Source organism: Bufo bufo, chromosome 3, assembly GCF_905171765.1.
Source record: "Bufo bufo chromosome 3, aBufBuf1.1, whole genome shotgun sequence".
Lineage (NCBI taxonomy): Eukaryota > Metazoa > Chordata > Amphibia > Anura > Bufonidae > Bufo > Bufo bufo.
In genome coordinates this window covers 675,675,419-675,699,977 of record NC_053391.1, presented here as the reverse complement: position 1 = coordinate 675,699,977, position 24,559 = coordinate 675,675,419, and the positions used below count along the sequence as shown (strand labels likewise).

General features: G+C 43.2%; 1 protein-coding gene across 2 annotated transcripts in view; it reads right to left on the bottom strand.

The window, feature by feature from the left end:
• DLG2 (discs large MAGUK scaffold protein 2) overlaps positions 1–24,559 on the bottom strand; it is a 1,330,756-nt gene that overhangs the window by 679,264 nt on the left and 626,933 nt on the right. Inside the window, exon 5 of one of the 2 annotated variants that reach the window (XM_040426389.1) lies at positions 1,344–1,508. In XM_040426389.1, coding sequence (XP_040282323.1) covers positions 1,344–1,508 — 165 coding nt within the window. Of the gene's footprint in view, positions 1–1,339; positions 1,509–24,559 lie in introns of both variants that reach the window. The other variant, XM_040426390.1, reaches the window with a different exon arrangement.

Below are 24,559 nucleotides of genomic sequence, written 5' to 3'. Positions count from 1 at the left end.
GTCTCCATGGTAACAGACTACGAACAAAGCACTGTGTAGTCTGATGCTGCAGTCCAACTCTTTGTCTGCCCCTAACAAACATCCAAAAAGGACAACAAGGACAGGTTCCCACTGGACACCATTTGTGTCACTATTCCCATTTTGGCGAGCGCTTCCCGGAATAGTCCGAACACCGATTACATCACAGCATGCCTTCTCCGTCAATCAATGCTGCCACATATGTCCAAGTGCAGGACATCCAAGCACATACACAGTACGTGACTACTAATGCACAACTATAGTCCAACATGAAGTCAGAGAAGAGAGTGTCCAATTACAGTTGGTCAACCCATCGGTGTCAGCTTGCTGATGGTCTCCCTTCAAGAATATTGTTTAATTTCGCCTAAGAAGCACGTGGCACGCAGGAGCAGAAGTTAGAAAATAATAAAGGACAACTCCTGCTACAATGCAAACGACAAAGTGGCATCTTTATAAAAAAATTTTTTTAAAAGTGAATTAAGATAGAGCAATGCCTTACAATGAACGATCAGTAAACAGTACTTCTTGTCACTAATCCACGCGGGGTTAAATAATGCGCTGATTATATCATGATGAACCTTAATCAATATTCTCGGCAATTGGAGTTATGTACCGTATTTCTGATACAGATCTCCAGATCCCCTTCATAGACAATTATAGAAAACCATTCTACTGCCCTCAGCCACCACTAGAGGGAGCTCACTGCCTACTATGTTATTAATGAGGTAAATGTATGCAGGAGGCTCTTAAGCTCCCTCTGGTGGTGACTAAAGGCAGCCAGAATCTTTATCATAAACTCTATAGGGAGAATTGATCATTCCCTAAACTGGCTTAAAAAAAAAAAAAATGGTACAAACCTTGCGACTTTGTAAATGACATGGTGCATGTCTAGGCACAGGTGGCGTTTCTAACCCACCCTTGCCACTTTCTCGAAAAGGTGGGCGTGGTGAGGGGGTGGGGAGGAGGCATAGTCAACTTATCTTCATATAGGCCAGTTTTCTAGCCTAAAAGAAGACTGAAATCTAGAGCTGCAGTAGATTTCAGTCTGGGCGCAGGGACTGTTGAAGGATGCACCTAATTTAAGATGAGCCGCACACTTCGTCATAAATTAGATGCATTCTCCGGTCTATGATAAATCCCCTCTTGTCTACGCAGCTCTGTATCAGAAAAAACAAAAAGAACGCTAGGAACAAAAATGACATGATGATGAAAGATGGACATCGATATAAAAGCATTATCTAGACACAGAGTCCTCCAGTGGAGCCCACGGCCTCTGTGCGGTTGTACATAAGGCTCCATATTTTATAAAGTGATGGATGACCTACCTTTAGAGGAGATATATGTGATTGCATCACATACCCATGGACATTCTCTATTTGGGACAAGTTCTTCTCAGAGACGTGGACGAGCTCAGGACCTTTCATATCATGGGTTAGTCTTGGCAAGGAATGGTCATGTGGAGGGGAGTCCTCATCTTGATAACGGTATTTCTGGGGGAAAAAAAAAAGTATAACATAAGATGACCCTATAGGGTCTGTGAACTCTCACTCCTTATTTAATCTTTTTTTATTGTTTGTATTGTAAGTTTTATCAAAATATTTACTGTTGCTACCAGGAAACCGTCAGTAAGCAGCTGTTGACGGATATAGTTCTAATTATGTGTCCTGCTGTGAATAGACTTTGCATCCGACTGGATCTATTGTCCCCAGGATATTACAAAAGACAAATCTGTGTGGTTTGAGACCCATTATGGAAAACTATATTGCAGTGCCACAATATACAGTACTTGTGGTTTCCACTGCAGTTGCGGTTCATGTACAGTACAGACCAAAAGTTTGGACACACCTTTTCATTCAAATAATTTTCTTTATTTTCATGACTATGAAAATTGTAGATTCACACTGAAGGCATCAAAACTATGAATGAACACATGTGGAATTATATACATAACAAACAAGTGTGAAACAACTGAAAATATGTCATATTCTAGGTTCTTCAAAGTAGCCACCTTTTGCTTTGATTACTGCTTTGCACACTCTTGGCATTCTCTTGATGAGCTTCAAAAGGTAGTCCCCTGAAATGGTTTTCACTTCACAGGTGTGCCCTGTCAGTTTTAATATGTGGGATTTCTTGCCTTATAAATGGGGTTGGGACCATCAGTTGTGTTGAGGAGAAGTCAGGTGGATACACAGCTGATAGTCCTACTGAATAGACTGTTAGAATTTGTATTATGGCAAGAAAAAAGCAGCTAAGTAAAGAAAAACGAGTGGCCATCATTACTTTAAGAAATGAAGGTCAGTCAGACAGCCGAAAAATTGGGAAAACTTTGAAAGTAAGGGCTATTTGACCATGAAGGAGAGTGATGGGGTGCTGCGCCAGATGACCTGGCCTCCACAGTCACCGGACCTGAACCCAATCGAGATGGTTTGGGGTGAGCTGGACCGCAGAGTGAAGGCAAAAGGGCCAACAAGTGCTAAGCATCTCTGGGAACTCCTTCAAGACTGTTGGAAGACCATTTCAGGGGACTACCTCTTGAAGCTCATCAAGAGAATGCCAAGAGTGTGCAAAGCAGTAATCAAAGCAAAAGGTGGCTACTTTGAAGAACCTAGAATATGACATATTTTCAGTTGTATATAATTCCACATGTGTTAATTCATAGTTTTGATGCCTTCATAGTCATGAAAATAAAGAAAACTCTTTGAATGAGAAGGTGTGTCCAAACTTTTGGTCTGTACTGTACATTGCACACATTATAATGCACTTAACTTTACTGCAATAATGGCACATAATTTACAGCCATGGGGCTTTGGACACATGGGCCCCAGAACAACATTTGGTAGCACATGACCTTAACGGTTCCCTATGAGGGAGGGAGTCACAGGCAATCGGCAACACATTTTTCCTTTTTATAGGCAACTAAAAATGGTAAAGAAGTACCATTATAATATTATGCTTTTTCAGTGGTAGCAGTTCCTCAACTTCCCACTAGATGGCAACCTATACCTATTACATTTTGCTATTTGCTCACATATACTGTACCAGTCACTGGCAGGTAAATGTATATAATGTTGTACATAGCACCCACCATAATAGCTTAGTGTGGCCTGTCCAGTGTTTCTGGTCTTTGGCCACAGTGTTTAACATGTTACTATATTCTGATCTGATAGCAGCATGTCCCACATCCAAAGCCTTCAAATGCAGAATGAACGGGGAAGTTAATAATACCACACAACTCATTCTAAAAGAGGAAGAAAAATATTACACATGTAAATGAAAGCACTAAATATTCCAACCACTAGGTGGGGTATTGCACTACAGGTGTCTAAATGTTACAGCACACCATGTGGTTAGGGGTGGTACTCCAATGAAAAAAATAATTATATATATTTTTATTTATTTATTTATTTTTAAATGATGGGAATTAATTAGAGCAGGATATTAGCAGATGTAAGCGTATGCCAGTCTCAGTCTACCCCCCCGGAGTACTGTCTACATCAGTCCCATAGAAGCGAATGAAGAGGAGGACTGACGTGCGCTCTATCGCTCTATTCAGAGATGGGACTCGGGGACCCCTTTTTCTCAGGGTCGATGAGTGTCCCAGCAGCTTACCAAGGGACACTCATCATGGAAAACACAATGGCCAAATTCTGATTTCTGATTAACAAGGCCAATTTTACATTTCTAGTTGGAAATGTCCTTTCATTACAATCCTTGAGTAGAAACTTTAATTTAATATTATTCAATAACTGCTCTGCTTGAGGTCGCTCTCACTAAAAGCTCCCGCAGTCTTTCTGCATTTTTCTCAATGTATTACTGTATAAATACTTGTACAAGCGCTGTGTTACCTCCTCGCCACTAGATGTCGCCCTAAATACACACAAGATGGAATTTTGGCATCGAACCAAATACAAATTTGACAAAACTATGACTATGACAAGTCAGCGCTTGAGGACTCGAGATCGCAAACAATTATTGTACGCAATTACTTAAAAATAATTGTTCAATGTCATTAAATAGATTCATGAATATTTTATCGGTAATTCAATAAACAGTTGGTTGCTAATGTCTGTACAGCGCTGCGGAATATAGTAGCGCTATATAAGTGCATTAAATAAATAAATATACTGTATATGTCCGAGATCCAGTTCCGTACATACAATACTATACAGTGTCGAAGGCCATACTGTAAGGTGATTAAAAAATAGTGTTAAACACTAGTCACTTTCATACACTGTTATACTGTACCGCCATCACCATTCACTACACAAAGAATCTACTGTACTGTGTCTAGGCAGTAGTGTCACACAATACCTAAGCAATTACTGCCATAGAGTACTCAAATAATACCAAGATACAGTGACCAAATACCAGCTCCATACATAAAGTAATGTAATAATACTGAAATACAATATCTAAATAATATCGCTATACAAACAGTATTAAGAAATGTGGTGAGAAGCCTCAGGTCACTAATCCCTAAGGCTCTGCCTGAATTAAGACAAAAAATGTACCGCACCCTCCGCAAGGGCATTCAGAAGCGTTCAGAGTTACAAGCAGACCCGCAAGTGGTTAAAGGGGTATTTTTGAATACTGCCTATTATTTGGATACTATATGGGAGTATTATGTGAACTGTATATAACAGTATTATGTGGGCTCAGATTACAAGTGTGAGAAGATGTGTCATTTAAATAAAACTGGCCCTGCTCCAATGGCAGCTCCGCTCCCTCTTATAGCAGACTCACAGGGTGATTGGGGCACTGAACTACAAATGTGCAGATCAACATGTGAGAATTTATGGCAGCTGACAAGATAAAATAAAGGCTAAATCAGGTTAAAAGTAAATGGCAAAAATGTAAAAAAAAAAAAAATCGATACCACCATAAAAAGCCCAATAATATCACTTATATAGTGTCATATAATATCTCTGTATAGTGCCAACTAATGGTACCATACAGTGCTATATAATATCACCGTATACAGTGCCAAAAAAACACCAGTGTCATATAGTACCTCTACACAGAGCCAAATAATGTTATCATACAGTGCCATATAATATCACCATAGTGTAAAATAACACCTCTACAGTGCTAAATACTGCTGCCATATAGTGCCATGTAATAACATCACATAATAATACCTCTATACAGCGCCACATAGTTACCATATAGTGCCAAGTAATATCACCATAGTGTCAAATAATACATTTATACAGTGCCAACTTACCATATAGTGCCATGTTATATCATCACATAGTCTCAAATAATACTTCTATACAGTGCCAAATAATGTTACCATATGGTGTGAAATAATATCTCTGTATAGTGCCAAATACCGTTACCAGGCGCTCACCAAATAACTGAACCATACTGAGCCAAATAATACCACTCTGTTGTGCCCAAATAATAGTAACATATAGTGCCTAAATAATATTGCCACATAACCCAAATATACCATACATACTAGATAATGCTCACATAATACTACCATACAGCCTCCAAATAAACAATTATGCAGAACTCAAATAATACTACACAATGCAATGCCCAATGCTTACACTATACTACCATATGGTGCCCAAATAACAGCTAATGCAATACTCACTCATATAAAATGTGTATTAGGCCTCATGCACATGGCCGTGCCCTTTTTTGCTGTCCGCAAACCGCGGATCCGCAAAAAACAGAAGCCGCCCGTGTGCCTTCCGCAATTTGCGGAACGGAACGGGCGGTCCATTGTAGACATGCCTATTCTTGTCCGCAAAACGGACAAGAATAGGACATGCTATATTTTTTTCACGGGGCTGTCCGCATCTTTTGTGGCCGGCCCCATTGAAGTAAATGCGGCTCAGATGCGGACCCGAAAAACGGTCGCGTGCATGAGGGCTTACGCCTCATGCACACGACCGTAGTTATGGTCCGCATCCGAGCAGCAGTTTTTGCGGCTCGGATGCGGACCCATTCCCTTCAATGGGGCCGCAAAAGATGCGGACAGCCCCGCAAAAAAAAATATAGCATGTCCTATTCTTGTCCGTTTCGCAAATTGCGGAAGGCACACAGGCGGCTTCCACAAAAAACGGCACGGTCGTGTGCATGAGGCCTTACCCACATAATACCACCATATAGTCATCATATAATACCCCCATATGGTGCCCAAATTAATAGTGTTATAGAGCATGTAAAAGCCACAAAGTATGTTGATTGTACCTAGCCGTTGCCCGGGGGGCATAGGGTTGCCCATCAGAAGGAGAGGCTCCAGGGTACCTGATCCTTTGTCCTGTCCATGTTTCACTCTAGAATTATCCGAGGTGCTTCCAGGTATTTCTGAGCCACGCTGATTATTACATCCATGTTCTATGAAACCAGGCAAGAGGAAAAAACTGCTACGGAGCATAAGGCTAGCCAAGCGATGGAAAACCGCTTATCTCAGCAGCAGTCTCCACCAAAGTGACTGCAACATAACGGCTCCCAGCAGTCGCCAATTAGTGTCTCCACTGGATTCTGCCACGAGTAACTGAAAATGAACCTCTAATGTCCAGATGTGACCTCAACCAGTTGTCTGAGCATTCACTGTGCATCATTTACAGCTAGAAACCCTTAAGTAGTTTTCCACATAACCCTCCACTGCATGTCAAGATTTTTGGGTTTCCAACTCGGGTCCCGTGACACGATGAGGTCTATCGGCACCAAGCGGGAAGAAGGACAGTTATCAGCACCATCACATCTGGACTTGGCTTGGTGATAGTGGGGTAGACAAAGGGTCCACTATGATTCTGTCATCTAAGGGGCCACATGCACATGGAGGTGGCACTTTTAATCTTGGCATTGGAGAGCTGTTGCGTTTGCATGGGGGGGGGGGGTATCATATTTTAGGGGCCCCCGATAGTTAAAGTTTAAACTCCCAATACTCCTAAGAGATCAAAGAATTTTTTGCTCCCATTCCACATGAAAATTTGTTGTAGTCTACACTGTCTAACCCTTTTATTGAGGCCAACAGGCTGACCTTCGTGGTATCAGTGCAATGCTAGACTATAGGAATCTCTGAATTAGTTGCTTGATCCAGTGGAAATCTGAAAACTGACGAGTGGAAATCGAGGATTTTCCAGCAGTCCATGCATTAAAGATAGTGGAAGATATCATTTCTGTCTTATCTAAAAGACCAGGGGTGCAGTGATATAGTTGGCGGGTCCAAAAAGTGGTTAGCTGTCGAGTTATAAAAGTCACTTGACTCACACTAACTGTCTATACGATCTGTGAGTGATGTATGCTGAATGTCCATTATATTCTATGAGATGCGGCTTCAGCTTGTCTCTCCTGGCTCCTGCTTGACAGGGAGAAACCTATCACAAGCAGGAGGCAGGGGAGACAGGCTGAAGCTGCATCACATAGGATGCACTGAGCATAAGTTAGGGGACAACAGTTCTATGTCATTGATCTATCACTGGTTTCCCTTTTGCAGTGGCTGGGTTTGGGGCAGCCCCAACACTATGCTGAGTCCCTCGAACACCTTCAAGGTGTCACCAGCTTCTTCAGTCTCCCAACTGGCAGAAGATTCTATGTGGAGGGAAGGCTTGATTTAGCTGTCCCTCTCTTTCCTAGAAGGCAGGTACCCTGGTCAAAGGGCTGGTGATCCAGGGTTTGTGGCAGAGTATCCCTGTCTTACTGTCTAATTCTGGTCACTTGTGCAGTCTGGAAGAGTCTCTCCTACTAAGCAATGATCCTCATCTGCAGACCACTAGGGGCTCTGACTGCTCTACTTTTATACAGTTTTTAACTGATCCAGAACAGTCTAGTGAGAGGGGTAAGGCTGGAGAAGCACAGCCTAACAGAAACAATGTTATAGCTCAAGGCTGCTATAAACTTGCATAGGGCCTCAATGCAAGTCAATGGGAATGACCAAGCAATTTTCAGACATAAAGGACAGTCTAGAGCACTAGATCACTAGTTCGCTGTGTCTATTTTTTCCCTCCAAAACTCAGCTCTGCATAGTGCCTTATGGTAAACCGTGGAAAATGACAACCTGGAAAGTGATAAACAGGATAAACTTCAATAAATATATAAAATGCAGTTCAATATAAAACTGTCGACAACAGCGTAGATCAAAGTGCAAGTTAACCCTTCAAAGTGCACTAAAGTATGGAATTGATGGCTTTGCATATTAGCAATCGGGGCAAATGTCTGCAAATGTTCACACTCCAATGACCAAAAGGCACTACACCTACACGGGACTCAGAGGAGAGCAAAGTTCAGTGTAGAAGGACTCTGTCTGCTCTCTCTTCAAAGCCTGAGGCATGAGCGGAAATGTACGCCATTACTAAAATGAAGGAGCAAAAGTGGAAAGAGCAGCATATGGATCCACAGAAAGTATATGAGCCTGTACGCGACTGGTGAGGGTATCACTTCTCATTGCCTCTATGACATATCATCCCTTCCGGGATTTAGATATTGATGACCTATACTCAGGATAGATCATCAATATTACATTGGTGGATGTCTGACACCCGGCACCTCCACGATCAGCTGTTTGTGGACAGAACGGTAAGCAGAAGTCTCTGTCCACTGTGTAGGTTCTGGCGTTGGCACAGTGAATGGAGACTTCTATTTCCTTCTCAGTCCACTGTATAGTTTCCGGCTGCCTGAAACAGCAGATAGGTGGGGATGCCGGGAGTCGGACCCCGATTGATATTGAAGACCTCTTTACGAGTATGCGTTAGAAAAAGATCCTGTTTTTTTTCTCCTTCGTTTTTGACCTTTTCGAGCAGTATTTTCCTGTTTTCCCGCTCAGCACAGTAACAGATATATTTTTAGTCCGCTATGTGTATGTATTTCACGTCCTATGATGAGTTCTGATGAAAATTACTCAAAGTAATTTCTCTTGAGCTATTTGTGATCTAAATAAGAGGCACAGATGGATTCAATAAAAGACGCTATAGGAGACGTGTCTTCCATTCTAATGAATACAGTGTTGAAAACGGATAGACTTTTTCCTAATGCGCAGCTGGTAGCCTGGGGTTAATAGAAACCTTGCACATTCAGCATGGTTTCAAACAGCTATGGTGCAGCCGCATTTTAGCATCTGCATTATGGTGCAAGACCTGCACCCAAGGGTGTACTTACCATAGTAACAGACTGTGTGGCTCTTATAGGTTCCTTGGACAGAGGGGTTCTTCCTAGTTGATCCCATCCCTTTGTTTTTAAGCATTTGTGATTGCACCTACTACACACATAGCCCCAAACCTTCCCAATTTATATCGGACTGTCCCAAGTCCGGGACCACAAACTGGCATGGAGTCAACGAAGAAATGGCCATACCCATGCTAAAATATAGACGATGCTTGGAACATGGAGAATCCTATGAGTGAATGAAGCAAATCTGACTGTGAACACTGCCCCTAGTGGTGACTGTAGGTAAAAGCCATGACTATGTGATGGGATGCAGAGGAAGCAGTTCAGTGCCCCCCACCCACCACCACCACCACAGGCTCAATGGCAGTTACAGACGTATTTTAGCATCTATACTGTGGTGGCGCATGAAAGTATTAGTTCCTGGAGGAGGAAATATTTGAAACACAGGAAGTGGTCAGAGTATGATGTAAGTATGATCCCGTGTACACTTTAGGGATGCAAATGTCCGGCAGGGAGCAGAGCAGTTCCATCACTAAAGCATAACAGAGAGCCAGCCGGACAGTGTGATCAGTCCTGTGTATCCACAGAGGAGTTAAAGGGAACCTGTCATGTGGATATTTGATTATAATCTAACTAATTATATACAATCATTAACTACTAAAAAGTACCTTAGATGTATTCACTTACTGGTGTGACAGATGGTTACCTCCTAATATACACACAAAGATGCCACATGCTAATGATTTGAGTCCAGCGTGATGTCATTGAGTCCAGCGTATATTTAATTCAGAGCTATAGCCACTCCCCTGCCCACCTGCTGCTGATTCATATGGAAAAAAACTGTCAATCAGCAGCAGGTGGGCGGGGAGTGTCAGGAGCTCATGAATATTCAGGACTCATCATTATCAGCTGGAGCTTTTCAATACAAGATGTTGGCAGATTGACTGGGTCAATTAAAGAAAGTGACCCAGCATTGTGCTAAGAGAATCAGTCACTTATTTATGTTGCCCTTAGTTAGGACACCATAAAACTAGTGACAGGTTCCCTTTAAGCAAAAAGCAGGAGGCACATGCCAAGCAAATGGTAGGATTATCTACGGCATCAGAGACTGTGTTGTTATATAGTTACATAGTTAATACGGTTGAAAAAAGACAAACGTCCGTCAAGTTGATCCAAGCGATAGGTGGGGACGCGAATCCTAGAAGGAAGTGAGACTCCGATTTCTACACGTTTTCCTAAGCATTTATGTTTTTTACTTTTAAGAATTCGTCTAAACCCTTTTTGAAACCGTCCACTGTTCCCGCTGTGACCACGTCCTGAGATAGTCTATTCCACAGATTCACAGTTCTTACAGTAAAGAAGCTTTGACGCTTCTGGAGACTGAACTTTTTCTCCTTCAGTCGGAGGCAGTGCCCCCTTGTCTTTTGAGCACATTTTACATGGAACAGCTTTTCCCTGTATTTTTTGTATGGTCCATTTATATACTTGTACAGGTTAATCATCTCCCCCCTTAGATGTCTCTTCTCAAGACTAAATAAATTCAATTCTTTTAATCTTTCATCATAACTCAGACCCTCCAGGCCCCTTATCAGTTTAGTCGCTCTCCTCTGTACTTTTTCCAGCTGCAGTGCATCCTTTCTATGGACTGGTGCCCAGAACTGGACTGCATATTCCAGATGAGGCCGCACCAGCGCTTTGTAAAGTGGTAATATTACATCCCTGCCCCGTGAGTCCATGCCTCGTATAATACATGACAATATCCTGGTGGCCTTAGAAGCAGCTGATTGACATTGTGTGCTGTTATTTAATCTACCATCTACAAGGACACCCAAATACTTCTCTATAAGTGACTCTCCCAGTGTTACATCTCCTAGGACATACGAGTATAGAGACTGTTTGTGTGAAGAAATCCAGAGACTGTCAACTTGCCCCGCACCTGAGCACTCCACTGCGTACCTAAGAGAGACTTGGGTTCTAATATGCCATTATTTTTTTTTATTATTTTTTTTTTACTGTCGCTCATTGTGTTACTGAAGTCTTAAGTTGTCACCTGCTGAAGACGAGTCATGCAGCGGCAGAGAAATGGGCATACCCCCGCTGAAATATGGATGGTGCATGGGACATTGAGAATGGCATGAATAAATGGAGCAACTCTATCTGCAAACACTCCACCTAGTGGTGACTGTAGGAAAGACCATGACTATGTGATGGAAAGCAAGAGAAGCGGTCCCTTCCCACCACAGGCCTCACTGCAGTTGCCAGTATTGCATTTTGTGATAGTAATTGCTGGTGAAAATGTGTCTGCAGGAAGCTCTTGCTTCACAGTGATGGACTGCAATGCCTTCTCTACCCAGAACCCATCGAGAGCCTTGCGGCTGTCTGATCTCACCTGCCATGATCAGAGAAGTCTGGGAGAGGACTATGCAGGACTGCACTATGGTAGCAAATCCAGTTTAGCCTTCAGCAGGAGGGGAAGGTTCACTGGAGCCTGGGGAGGACAATATGTATTATTAACCCTTTCCCTGGTATAGACTACCAGGGACGCTTCCATTTAACCCCTTACATGCACTAGACCCCCAGGGATGATTCTATTAGCCAATTCCCTGTCCTAGACAACCGGGGACACTGACACTAATTCCGTCTTGCTCTAGACCACGACGGACGTTGATATTAACTCCTTCATAACACTAGAACACAAGGGTTGCTTACATTAACCCCTTCACAGCCCTACACCAGATCTTTGCCTCGGCATCTTAAACAGGGAGACCATCATGAAAGTTTAAATTAACTCCTTAACCGCTCTAGATCACTAAGGAGGTTGGTATTAACTCTTTCATTTTTCTACACCCCAAGTATGCCTTTACTACTCTAAAACGCCAAGGATACATTAGTCACTTCTCTTCCCTAGACCACCAGGGACACCGACACTAATCCCATACTGTCCTAGATCATCAGGGATGCTAGCATTAACTCCTTAACAATAGACTACCAGGGATGCTTACATTAACCCCTTCATTGCCATAGACCTTTTTTTTTTTTTTTTTCATTAACCCCTTAACTAGCTAGGCCACCAGGGAAGCCGACATTAACAGCTTAACTGCCCTAGACCATAAGGGATGTTATTAACCCTACACCAGGGGTACTAGATAATAAAGTCTTTGCTGCTCTAGACCACCAAGTATACTTGCATTAGCCACTTCTCCACCCTGGACAACCAGACACATGGACATTAACCGCATATTGTCCTACAGTACAAGTGATGCTAATATTAACTCCTATACCACATTAGACCACCAAGAATGCTTACATGAACCCCTTCATCACACTAGGCCACCAGCAGTCCTTACATTACCTGCTTCACTATCCATGAAAACGAAGGATTTTTTTGCATTGACCCCTTCAGCAGCTGGACCACCAGGGAAGCTGACATGACTTTAACTCTGTAACCCTATTCTCTAGACCCAATGGGTATTAGATAATAAAAGTTCTTTGTCTGAAGTGAACGCCCCTTGTTATTGGACCAATATTTTCTTGATAAAAATGTTGTGACCCCATAGGTACCTCTCTAGCATACTGGGATCATATCTATGGAGTTCTCCATCAAGAACCACGTTTTATGGGTTTATAAATCTCCTTCATAATGTCTAGTTGGGCTGGCGGTGATAGGGCTGAACATTTCCAGTGCTAAAGTAGTACTTACGAACCTCGGCAGAACGTAACTTTAACATTAACGGATTTGATGCCACAAGTGACCCCCACAAAGGCGGGAATAGCCAGGAAACCTGCAGCGAGCTGAGGACTACTCCACATCCTCCGAGCTCTTAAAAGGCAGCAGCGAGCAGAATAACAAAATATTTAATTGGAAATTTCTCGCTGAAGTGAATCACACCTACACACAATACTTTTAGCTTCCGATCTTATATGGCTCAATATAGAACAGCTTTAAATAATAAAAAATAAAAAAAATCCATTAAAATTAAGCAAATACTTTATAAATCTGCTGTGTTTCAGCTATTAGAAATGAGCACTTTCCCCTGGAAAAATCGAAATGTTATACTTTGAGCTGTGCCTGCTGGGTTTTGAAAGCAGAGGATTAGCGGAAATGCTGGAGTAACCATTTAACCTTTGGCGCTACTGCAGTTCTCATGAATGTTGCTGACCTGTTACATGTGCACTTGGCAGCTGAAGACATCTGTGTTGGTCCCATGTTCATATGTGCCCGCATTGCTGAGAAAAATTATGTTTTAACATATGCAAATGAGCCTGTAGGAGCAACGGGGGCGTTGCCATTACACCTAAAGGCAACGCTCCCTCTGCAGCTGTCACGCCCTCTGCACTTTGACAGGGTAAGACATGATCAGATTTATACTGCCTGGTCCTGCCAATCAAAATGCAGAGGGCGCAGCAGCTGCAGAGAGAGCAGAGTCTCTAGGTGTAAAGGTAACGCCCCCGTTGCTCCTAGAGGCTCATTTTAAAACGTAACAGCTATGCGGGCACATATGAACATGGGACCAACACAGATGCCTTCCGCTGCCAAGGGCACATGTAACAGTGTCATAGGTACAAAACTGCAGACAGATGCCCACATTTTTATTTATTTTTTATTTTTTTGGGGGGGAGGGGGTCTGGGGAGTCCAAAGTTGTTCATTAGAGCAAACCTGCAATGTATCTGTATCATTCATTAGCTGCTGAAGATATAATTCTGTCTTTATACACTGCCACCACTAGGGGGAGCTCACTGTTCATTCAGAGCTGTATAAAATAAATCTAAAGGCAATGAGCTCCACCTAGTGGCGGCTGCATACTGTATTTTATTATCTGCAAACCTATATAATAAAGGGCTGTTCAGGACCACAGTCTGATACTGGAAACTAAGCTGCTGTATACCCCTAAAACCCAACATTGTATGCTGAAAAGTTAAATAAACTTTCTAATATCTGTTACATTCTAATGCCTCTCTATTTGATAGATCTTTGCTTGCTGTCAGTAAACACAAACGTTCTTGCCTACTTCCAGAGGCTGTAAGCTTGTACAGACCTAAAGGCTGGGTGTTTGTGCTGCTCACAGAGTGTAGTCTAGACTGGATACAATTGTAACAAACCCTCAGCTGTGAGCGAAGAGAGAGGTAGAAATTAATTAAATGAACCTATGTGGTCTAATGTCATATTTATCCGGGATTTATCATCAGGAGCTCTTCTCGCTTCAGCCAATTATGTGCTTAATACACGAGGCAAATAATTCCTTATTGTGTTTGATATAAAAGATTTTACATTAAAGCTCCAATTAGCCTTGCGAGGAGGTGACCGCCCAGCGCTCTCTTACATCACTCCTGGTGTATTTGTATGTTCTAGTTAGATAAAGGATAAGTGGAGCCCTAGGTGTGCTCCAACTCCAACACAAGACAATGGGATAACTGGGTAAGAAGTGTTAAAGAAGCATCCGATGGATCCCAATTTCTTGCACATTCATCCAGCTCCGTGTGTGATTATGTGACTGTTCAGATCTGAAGCCTGCAGAATAATCAATACAGCTCTGGGGGATCAGTACATGATAACTAATGTATGTGATTCCACCAACAGAATAGTGAGTGCAGCTCTGGAGTATAATACAGGATGTAACTCAGGATCAGTACAGGATAAGTAATGTATGTACACAGTGACTGCACCAGCAGAATAGTGAGTGCAGCTCTGGAGTATAATACAGGATGTAACTCAGGATCAGTACAGGATAAGTCATGTAATGTATGTACACAGTGACTCCACCAGCAGAATAGTGAGTTCAGCTCTGGAGTATAATACAGGATGTAACTCAGGATCAGTACAGGGTAAGTAATGTAATATATGTAGACAGTGGCTCCACCAGCAGAATAGTGAGTGCAGCTCTGGAGTATAATACAGTATATAACTCAGGATCAGTACAGGATAAGTAATGTATGTACACAGTGACTGCACCAGCAGAATAGTGAGTGCAGCTCTGGAGTATAATACAGGATGTAACTCAGGATCAGTACAGGATAAGTAATGTAATGTATGTACACAGTGACTCCACCAGCAGAATAGTGAGTTCAGCTCTGGAGTATAATACAGGATGTAACTCAGGATCAGTACAGTATAAGTAATGTAATGTATGTAGACAGTGGCTCCACCAGCAGAATAGTGAGTGCAGCTCTGGAGTATAATACAGGATGTAACTCAGGATCAGTACAGTATAAGTAATGTAATGTATGTACACAGTGACTCCACCAGCAGAATACTGAGTGCAGCTCTGGAGTATAATACAGGATGTAACTCAGGATCAGTACAGTATAAGTAAAGTAAATGCTGTGCACAGGTAACAGTCTCATCTGGGCCCTAATGGAAGAGGTGGCCACAACTGTCAGCATGCACGGAAAGCCTGATGCTGAAAATTGTAGTTGGAGGATCATAAGTGCATTGTGGAAGTCTCAGTTACCTCAGTAACTGGTCGCTTCTATAAGGATTTGGGATTAGCATTGTGGGACACTATATACAGGTCTCAGCCTCTATATGGCCTTGTTTCTTCTAGCTCCCTCTACCACGGTGCAGCAGGATGTTGGCGGGCAGCTTTTTTTCAGTTATATAAAGAGAGTGTTTACACCAGACTGTCACCTGACTGCAAGGTGAAAGTGGGGCTTCCCTGCCTGTAGTCCTTCACACTGGTAGTCCTACCCAAAGCAAACCCTAGTAGCAATAAAACAACATAGCTGTACAGAGAGGTGCAACATAAGGAAATTAAAAAATAATTTCCCTTGATTTATGGAGGCATAATCTGGTAAGCATTTGTAAAGATTTTCTATATTATTATAAATCACTTTAACAGACAGCTCTAGCCTGTAGGTTGTGCAATGTCATATGTGCTGAAACACGCCATATTGGTGTTGTTTCTGGTACATCCTGAAGTCAGGACATTTGCTGATCCTACAGATAAGCTGGAGTGTTCCATGACTGTATGCTGGATAGACATGACAGGTCTGGAGTCCTGAGCGTTGTTCAAGGAGCAGCCAGCATTAATGGGAGGAACTCAACTCTACATAATGTAGACCAATATTTCCTGCTTATGTAGCCACCTCAGGAAGAAGTCACCAGGTTCTGCTGCACTTACTGTGTGGACTCTCCAGGAACTGCTGTTAAATCCTAGATGCTTTGTGAGGACTCTCCATGTGATCAACTCAGCACTTCCCTACAGAACAGGAAATGTTCTGTCCATAAGAAGACCCTGGGAAATTACTGCATGGAGGACACAGCTTGTATCTATGTATCCTGCAGTTTGGCTGGAGAACAATTGGGACATCAGGCGGAGATACTAGATGAGGCCTCTGCAAAGGAGAAACTGATATAGTAACTATTCTTAAGAATAAAAAAAAAGACAGGAGACTGAAGAAAGAGCCCAGAAACTGGAGGCATGCTTGAGAAAAGCTCAAGAAAGTAGTTGGGGAAGCAGAAAGAGTCACTGCCCTGTTTATAGACATCAAGAGAAGAGGGCTCTGAGTGAGATGTCCAGGCAGGAAGAGCAGGAGTCACTCTCACTCTCTGCTCTTATCCAGCAACTGAAAAATAAAGAAGGATGAGCTGTCACCTTGATTACATGACTGATCCATGGACTGTCTTACAGGAGACAGGCACAGATTGTAGTGGCCTCACGGACTAAGCGTGGGCACTACACGAGGGTCAATTGGGGTGTGCGTGACTTCTCTTCACAAGGGACAGGAGTGTCATTTCCAACTGTGCATATGTTATGTCAATTGTAAAGTATTGTTGTTTTTATATGTAATGTTTTTCCCTGTATTATGTAGTATCAGGCCTAGTCTCTGTAGTTAGTCATCCTAGACGCTAGAGGGAGCTAGAGTTGCCTTAGTATAAGTATTCAGGTCCAGACAGGGAAAGGGAGTCAGCTCGGGGTTCGAGTTCAAGGTCAGGAGTCTGCAGAGACCAGTTAGAAGGCACCAGTCAGAGCCTTCTCCTGACATGCAGCTGGACAGCCCAGGCTGTTAGCTGTAACCAGGGGGCTAGTAGAGGGATCCTAGCCTACCTGTGGATAAAGAGAGCCTAGGTTAGCTCTGAAGACACCCCAGTAGCAGGATAACGCCTCCTGGGGAAAACCAGCAGTTATCCTCCCTTCCATTCCAGTCAACACCAGGTCAGATAAGTACCATGATGGACAGAGTTATATAGAATGCAGCAAGTGCGATCTTGGAGAAGGAACGATATACCAAGGATAAAAGCCAGCATCTAGGCATCCGGGCCTTGGGATCCAGCCAGCTAGAATAGCTGAAGGGGATAGAGCAGGGTTGCACTGTAAAGCAATCATCATTGTGTTCCTCCAAGTATCTTGCCTGTTTATTTCCTGCCACCATCTGAAGTCTACCTGTTTGTGAAAGAACTGTCTGAGGAACTGCCTTACAACCATCCATAAATTGAACTGTATGTGTAAAGTTTGCACTGTGAGTTTCCAGTAAAAAGACATTTGGTTTATCTACTGATTCCTCCATTATTCCATCTGTCACTACACGGTGTGCCACCGTTCAATTGGCACTGGCGTCACGAACCTTAAAGGGACCTTGCCCCCCAGGCACATAAAGCACCTGCAACATCCAGGGCACCTCATCCACCACCAGGCCTGGTCCCTAAATACAGAGTGTGCCCCAGATGACTTTTGTGCCAGCCTCTCCTTCACTGCTGTATGCCTGCCCAGGGTTTCCATACATAACTGTGAGTGACCCTCGCTTGCCATTGACCGTGACCTCACATTCGCATTACCCTGCAGGTCTGGCGTACCGCAAGATGACCTATGTGATTTTGTGGAGAAGGGAGGTGAGGAGGACACGGACATAATAAGACTCATGATGTAGATGTGACTGTAATCATGGGAATATTGCACGCAGATTTGTCTAATATAATATAGTGGTCTAGAAACCACGTTATCCAGAAAACCAAAAACAAATGAGATTACATCCACAGTGCGTTCAGGATCTGGAGATCAGTGGATCACAGCAGTGGCAGGTGGGAATGTGTTGTCCAACTATAGACAGGAGGGAGTGTCAGTCACACACTGGAAATAATAAGTTGTGGTGTTTAAATGGAGGGTCATTGCATGATGATCGTTGTTCACTGATAAAGGAGAAGGAAGTGATCTGGTTACCTCACCAGATCTCCACAACTAGATTCAGGATATGTGTGGATAATGAGGCCGGGCATCTGTAAACCACCTACAGATCTTCACCACCAGCTTAAAGGGGTATTCCCATCATCAGTTTTCATACTTACCTGCGTCCAGCGCGACGTTCACTTCCTGGATTCGGCTAGGCTTGATTGACGTCTTCTCCCGGCCAGGCCGCACTTGCGCAGAAGACTGAAGTTTTTCTCCCGGCCGGGCCGCTCAATGTCCTGAACGTGCACGCCGCCGCGCATGCTCCATGGTGACTTATTCCTGGCCTGTATAGTACAGACCCGGCGTGCGCGTTCGCGGCTCTGTACTATACTGGCCAGGAAGAAGTCATCATGGCGCGTGCGCGTTCAGGACATTGCGCGGCCTGGCCGGGAGAAAATCTTCAGTCTTCTGCGCAAGCGCGGCTCGGCCGGATTCGACAGGCGAGAGTTGGCCATAACCAGGGGAGACGAAAGACAACAATCAGGTAGGAGGGGACTTATTTTCTCAAAAAGGGTGGGAATTGGGTAATAAAATGTATTTACAAAAATGATCACTGTCAAATCATTAACAGATTTTACAGTGATCATTGTGATGGGATAACCCCTTTAACCAAACTGCTTTATGTTATATTACATAGTGCATTCAGAAAGTCTTCAGATCCTTTAGCTCTTACATCAAGTTTCCCCCTATCAAGCTGCACTCATTACACCATAACGAGAAAGTGAAAACAGAATTTGCTAATTTATTAAAAAGGAAAAACAAATTTTGCATGGACATAAGTATATGAACCCTTTGCTGTGACACTTGACATTTAGTTCTAGGGCTCCCATTTCTCTTGATCATCTTTGAGATGTTTCTACACCTAGATTGAAGTCACCGGTGGTAAATTCAGGTGATTGGACATGATTTGGAAAGACACAGCCCTGTCTATATAAGACCTAACAGCTGACAATGTATATCAGAGCAAAAACCAAGCCATGAAGAGGAAAGAACTTCCTGTAGAGCTCAGAGACAGGAATGTGTGGAGGACTGTGGAGAAGGGGACAAAAAAATTGTGCTGAACTGAAAATTCCCAAGAGCACAATGACCTCAATGGAAGATATTTGGAACAACTAGGTCTTTTCCTATAGCTGGCCGCCATACCAAATTAAGTAATAAGGTAGAAGGGCCTTGGTAAGAGAGGTGACCAAGAACCCAATGGTCACTCTGGCTCAGCTCTAAAGATCCTGTGTGGAAATGGTAGAAACTTCCAGAAAGTTAACCACTTCACCAATCTGGGCTTTATGGCCAGAAAGGAACCTATCCTCAGTAAAAGACACATGGAAGCTGCCGGGAGTTTACAAAAAAGCACCTAAAGGACTCTCAGACTATGAGAAGCAATATTCTCTGGTCTGATGAAACCAAGTTTGAACTTTTTGGCCTCAATTCTAAGCATCATGTCTGGAGGAAACCGGGCGCCGCTCATCACCGCCATATTATCCCTAAAGTGAAGCATGATCGTGGCAGCATAAAGTTGTGGGGGTGTTTTTTAATGGCTGGGACAGGGAGTCTGGTAAGGGCTGAGGAAACGATAAATGGAGCAAAGTACAGAGATATTCTTAAAGGGGTTGTCCCATAAAAAATATTCTACAGTTTTCAAACCAGCACCTGGATCTGAATACTGTTGTAAGTGCATATAATTAGAAATTTAGCGTAGCCACTGAGTTATTCAGTAAAATGTATCCGTATAGCGCCACCTGCTGTTTATTCTTTTCTTTACTTCTTTGTCCAGTTCACTGAGATGGCCGCACATGCTCAGTTTCATCCATCAATAGCCTCCTGAGCTGTGATAGGGAGAGCATGGACACTCCCCCTGAGCTGGAGCAGAAAAGACACTCCCCTTGAGCTGCCAGCTTAATATAAATCTAGCAGAGCAATGAATGGGGAGATCTCTGGATCCATGTGAGGTACAGGGCTGGTTCCAGCTTTGTTAGAAAGAAATTGTCATGGACTATATGATGTCTGGTTTTAATTTTTTAGATTATTCATGGGAGAATCCCTTTAATGAAAACCTGATTCAGAGCGCTCTGGACCCCAGACCATGGTTCCGAATCAGAATTTTTCTTTTTTTATGGGCAACTTATCCCAAAATTACGGACATCCAACATTTTTTATGGACAAATTGAAAAACCATAATGAATGATAAAAATTACAAGCAATCCATGTCTATAGCTCAATATACTGATAAGAACTCATTACCAGCATTTACTGTGAGCTGTAAAATGATGATAATTACCACCATAGCCTTTTCCAGGTTGCAGGTGCCCACAGAGAGGGCTCTAAGTGCCGCCTCTGGTACCCATGCCATAGTATGAGATCCCAAGGACATGGTCCCTTCCTCTGTCCGATAATACCATACTATACAGGCATATGATACGGAATCTTTTAAACCCAAGGGTTTCGCAGTTTTCAGCATAAAGGTCCATTGTGCTTGACTGTTGCCACTATGAATAATTATTTCAGCCAGAGCCACTACCACTCCCATCCTCCGGGGCTCAAAAGAAATGTTTGTAATCCACCCGGATTATTTCAGCGAGTTCCGTACTCCATCTTTTTAGACATGTTTACGTCCAATTACATTCCCTCCATTTCTACTCCCACCCCAGTTATAATCACTTCTCCTGAAGCTCCTCTCTTTGTGATCTATACAAAAGGCTCCCATATTCCCTATTTTCTCAGTAGGGTCTCTGCCTTTGCCGGTGGAACTCCTTAAATTGGAGTATTTGTTTTCTCAGAATCTCCTGATACAAATAAAGATGGAGAAGACTTGAATGAAGTTGCATTGCGCTAAAATAGAGTTCCCGTTGATACCAGTGTAAAATGAGTTAAGGTTTTCAAACACAGTTCACATTCTATTAACAGGAAACTATCTGACCCAAAATACAATGTTTTAGGGTTATAGTGATCTTAACCCCTTAGTGACAAGCCTGTTTTGAGCCTTAATGGCCAAGCGTTTATTTTTTTTTTCTTCATCGCCTTCCAACAGCTATAACTTTATTTTTATTTTTCTGTCTATGTAGTCGTATGAGGGCTTGTTTTTTGCCGTAAAAGTTTTTAATGGCACCATTCCTGTGTGCTAGTGTTTCTGACTAATGGAGTGCCTATCAGGCGCCGATTCAGGGACCCCTTCTTGGCCATACACCTGTGCCAGTGATAGTCGTGTTTGGGCTCACTAGCTAGGTTTCTGGTGCTTGCTCCTGTGCTGATTTGGATTGCTTATGTTTTTGACCTTAGCTCGTCCTTTGACCACACTCTGTCTCTTATGATTTGTACTGTGCATCCTGTCTGATTTTGACCTCGGCTCATCTTTTGACCACTCAATGTCTCTCGTGTTTGTACAGTGTTGTCTTCCTGGTTCTGACCTATTTACGTACAACTCTGTCTTTGTGTCGTTTGTCTCTAGGTGCTTGTCTGTCTCTGCACTTTAGTAGCGTAGGGACTGTCGACCAGCTGCGGTCTTGCTACATAGGACTTGCACTGCAAGTAGGTAAGGAAAGCGGGCTGGGTTCTAGGCTAGGGCTCACTGTCTATTTATGTCCATTTGCGGCATTCATTTTTCGCCATAAATAATATTATAACTCTACTTTCTGGGTCAGTACGATTACAGCGATATCAAATACATGTTTTTTTTTTTTTACGTTTTACTACTTTTGCACAAAAAACTTTTTTTTTTTTTTTAAAGGTTTTTGCATTGTCGCATCCCAAGACCCATAACTTTCATTTTTCTTTCTACGGAGCTGTCTGGGGACTTGATTTTTACTGGACGACTTGTAGTTTTCATTGGTATTATTTTGGGGTACATAACACTTTTTGATCACTTTTTTATTCTGTTTTTGGTGCCAAATAAGTAAAAAGCTGTAATTCTGGCATTCTTTTTTTTTTTTTTTTTTTAGGGCATTCATCATATAGGACAAATTATATGATAATTGTGTAGTGGAGGTGAGGTGATGCGGTAATACCAAATATGTGGAGATTTTATTTTTGCAATTTTCTGCATTGAAAAGTATTTTTTTCCAGTAGGAAAAGGTGTATCTATTTTACTTAGAATGTTTTTATTTAATAAAACTTTTTAGTTTTTTTAACCATTTAATAGTCCCACAAGGGGGACTATAGAAGTTCTTTTGATGACTTAGAAAATTCATGCAGTGCAATGTATTTTACTGTCAGTGCTATATTGACATTCAGCATCAGGTTGCGCCAGTGAGGCGTGGACTGCTGGAACACACTGTAGGCAGGGATATTGGCACACCACAATCTAATTTGTGGGTGCTGATGGGAGACAGAGGGAGTGCACTCTCCCTGTAACCACTTACATGCCTCTGGCTATTGCTCTAGGCATCTAAGGGTTTAAACGGCCTGAATCAGCACTTCTTCCGGTCCAGGCAGTTAGAGCAGGAGCGTGGCTCTCATGGGAAAGCCAAGCCCCTTCTCTCTGCTGTATGGGAGACCCAGGCTAAGCCCCCTTAATGACCGCCATAAAAAGGTTCATGGGTGTTCACTAATGGGTTAAAGGGGTTGCCCATAAAGACATCATTTCTGACAGGTGCCGGCAGCTTGCCTCCCCTATTAAAAGGATCGTACTTGCCTGCTTTCCGCTGCTCCAGTCCTCCAGGCTGGCTCCCGTGTCTCCCTCTTCCGGTCCAGGGTTTGCTCTCTTCCACCCCGGTATGTGCATGGTCACCTGATCCTCTTCAGCCAACCGCAGGCTTCAGCAGTGACTCATCCCTTGTGGACACATCAAAACAGAATTCAGTGGTTGGCTGAAGAGAATCAGCTGACCATCAGCATGCCGGGAGGAGGAAAATAAACCCTGGACCAGAAGATGCAGAAGCAGAAACCAGCACAGAGGCCCAGAACAGCGGTGAGCAAGCAAGTACGATCCTTTCAGTAGGGGGGGTCAGGCTGCCGGCACCTGTTAGAAATTACACCATGCAGGGCTGGCTCCAGGTTCATGTGGGCCCTTGGGCGATAAAGTCTCAGTGGGCCCCCTTATGGCTTTTTGCACGGCACTTACAGCAATGAAACTGCATGTATTTTAGATTAAATACCTTACACAGAGCCTCCAGAGTAGTAATGCTCTCTGTGCCCCTTCCATAGTAATAAAGACCTCTGTGCCCCCTCCATAGTAATAAAGACCTCTGTGCCCCCTCCATAGTAATAAAGACCTCTGTGCCCCCTCCATAGTAGAAAAGACCTCTGTGCCCCCTCCATAATAATAAAGTCCTCTGTGCCCCCTCCATAGTAATAAAGACCTCTGTGCCCCCTCCATAGTAATAAAGACCTCTGTGCCCCCTTCATAGTAGAAAAGACCTCTGTGCCCCCTCCATAGTAATAAAGTCCTCTGTGCCCCCTCCATAGTAATAAAGTCCTCTGTTCCCCCTTCATAGTAATAAAGTCCTCTGTTCCCCCTCCATAGTAATAAAGTCCTCTGTGCCCCCTCCATAGTAATAAAGTCCTCTGTGCCCGCTCCATTGTGTGGGGTTTCGCTCTGGTAGACAGGATTAGTGGACACAGTATAGAGGCAACAACAAGTTCTTTGGCTCAAACAGTTCAGTGTTTTATTCACACTTTAGGCAAGTGACAAAACAAGCAGTCATATTCAAATAGAAAGTCACCTTGCGGTGTTGGTGGTAATTCACACCATGCAGCATTTCTGCCTCATAGAGTCCTTGCTGACAGCAGCACCAACCTGTTTTCACGCCAAACAGTTAGCAAGCCTTCATCCAGACACAAGGCTCCCAGATCCCAACACAGAGACATGGCTTCTGAGCCCAGCTGCCTATTTAAGGACAGCCAGGTGCTGCCAAAACCCGGACCGGCACTTAAAATCCGGTCCGGTATTTGACCTCACCTGGCTGTAAATGAGCCCAGCATCACATGCTGGGAGGAAAATACCTGTTTTCCCAGACCAAACCTCTCACTGTGTCACAATAGTAATAAAGTCCTGTGTGCCCCCTCCATAGTAATTAAGGCCTCTGTGCCCGCTCCATAGTAAAAAAAAAAAAGCCCTCCAACTGACTCAGTGGGTTCAGAGTTCAAGTATTTTTTATAGCAAAAAAAAATGTTGCAAACTTCCGTTCTACTTGTTGTTGGAATAAGTCAAAATTGTGCCGGATCCCTTCCCGAATGTAGGTCCTGGATGACCTTAATAATGAGAACTGTAATAGTAAGGTGACTGTGCTGACCCTTCTCTCTAATGATAGGGAGGCATGCC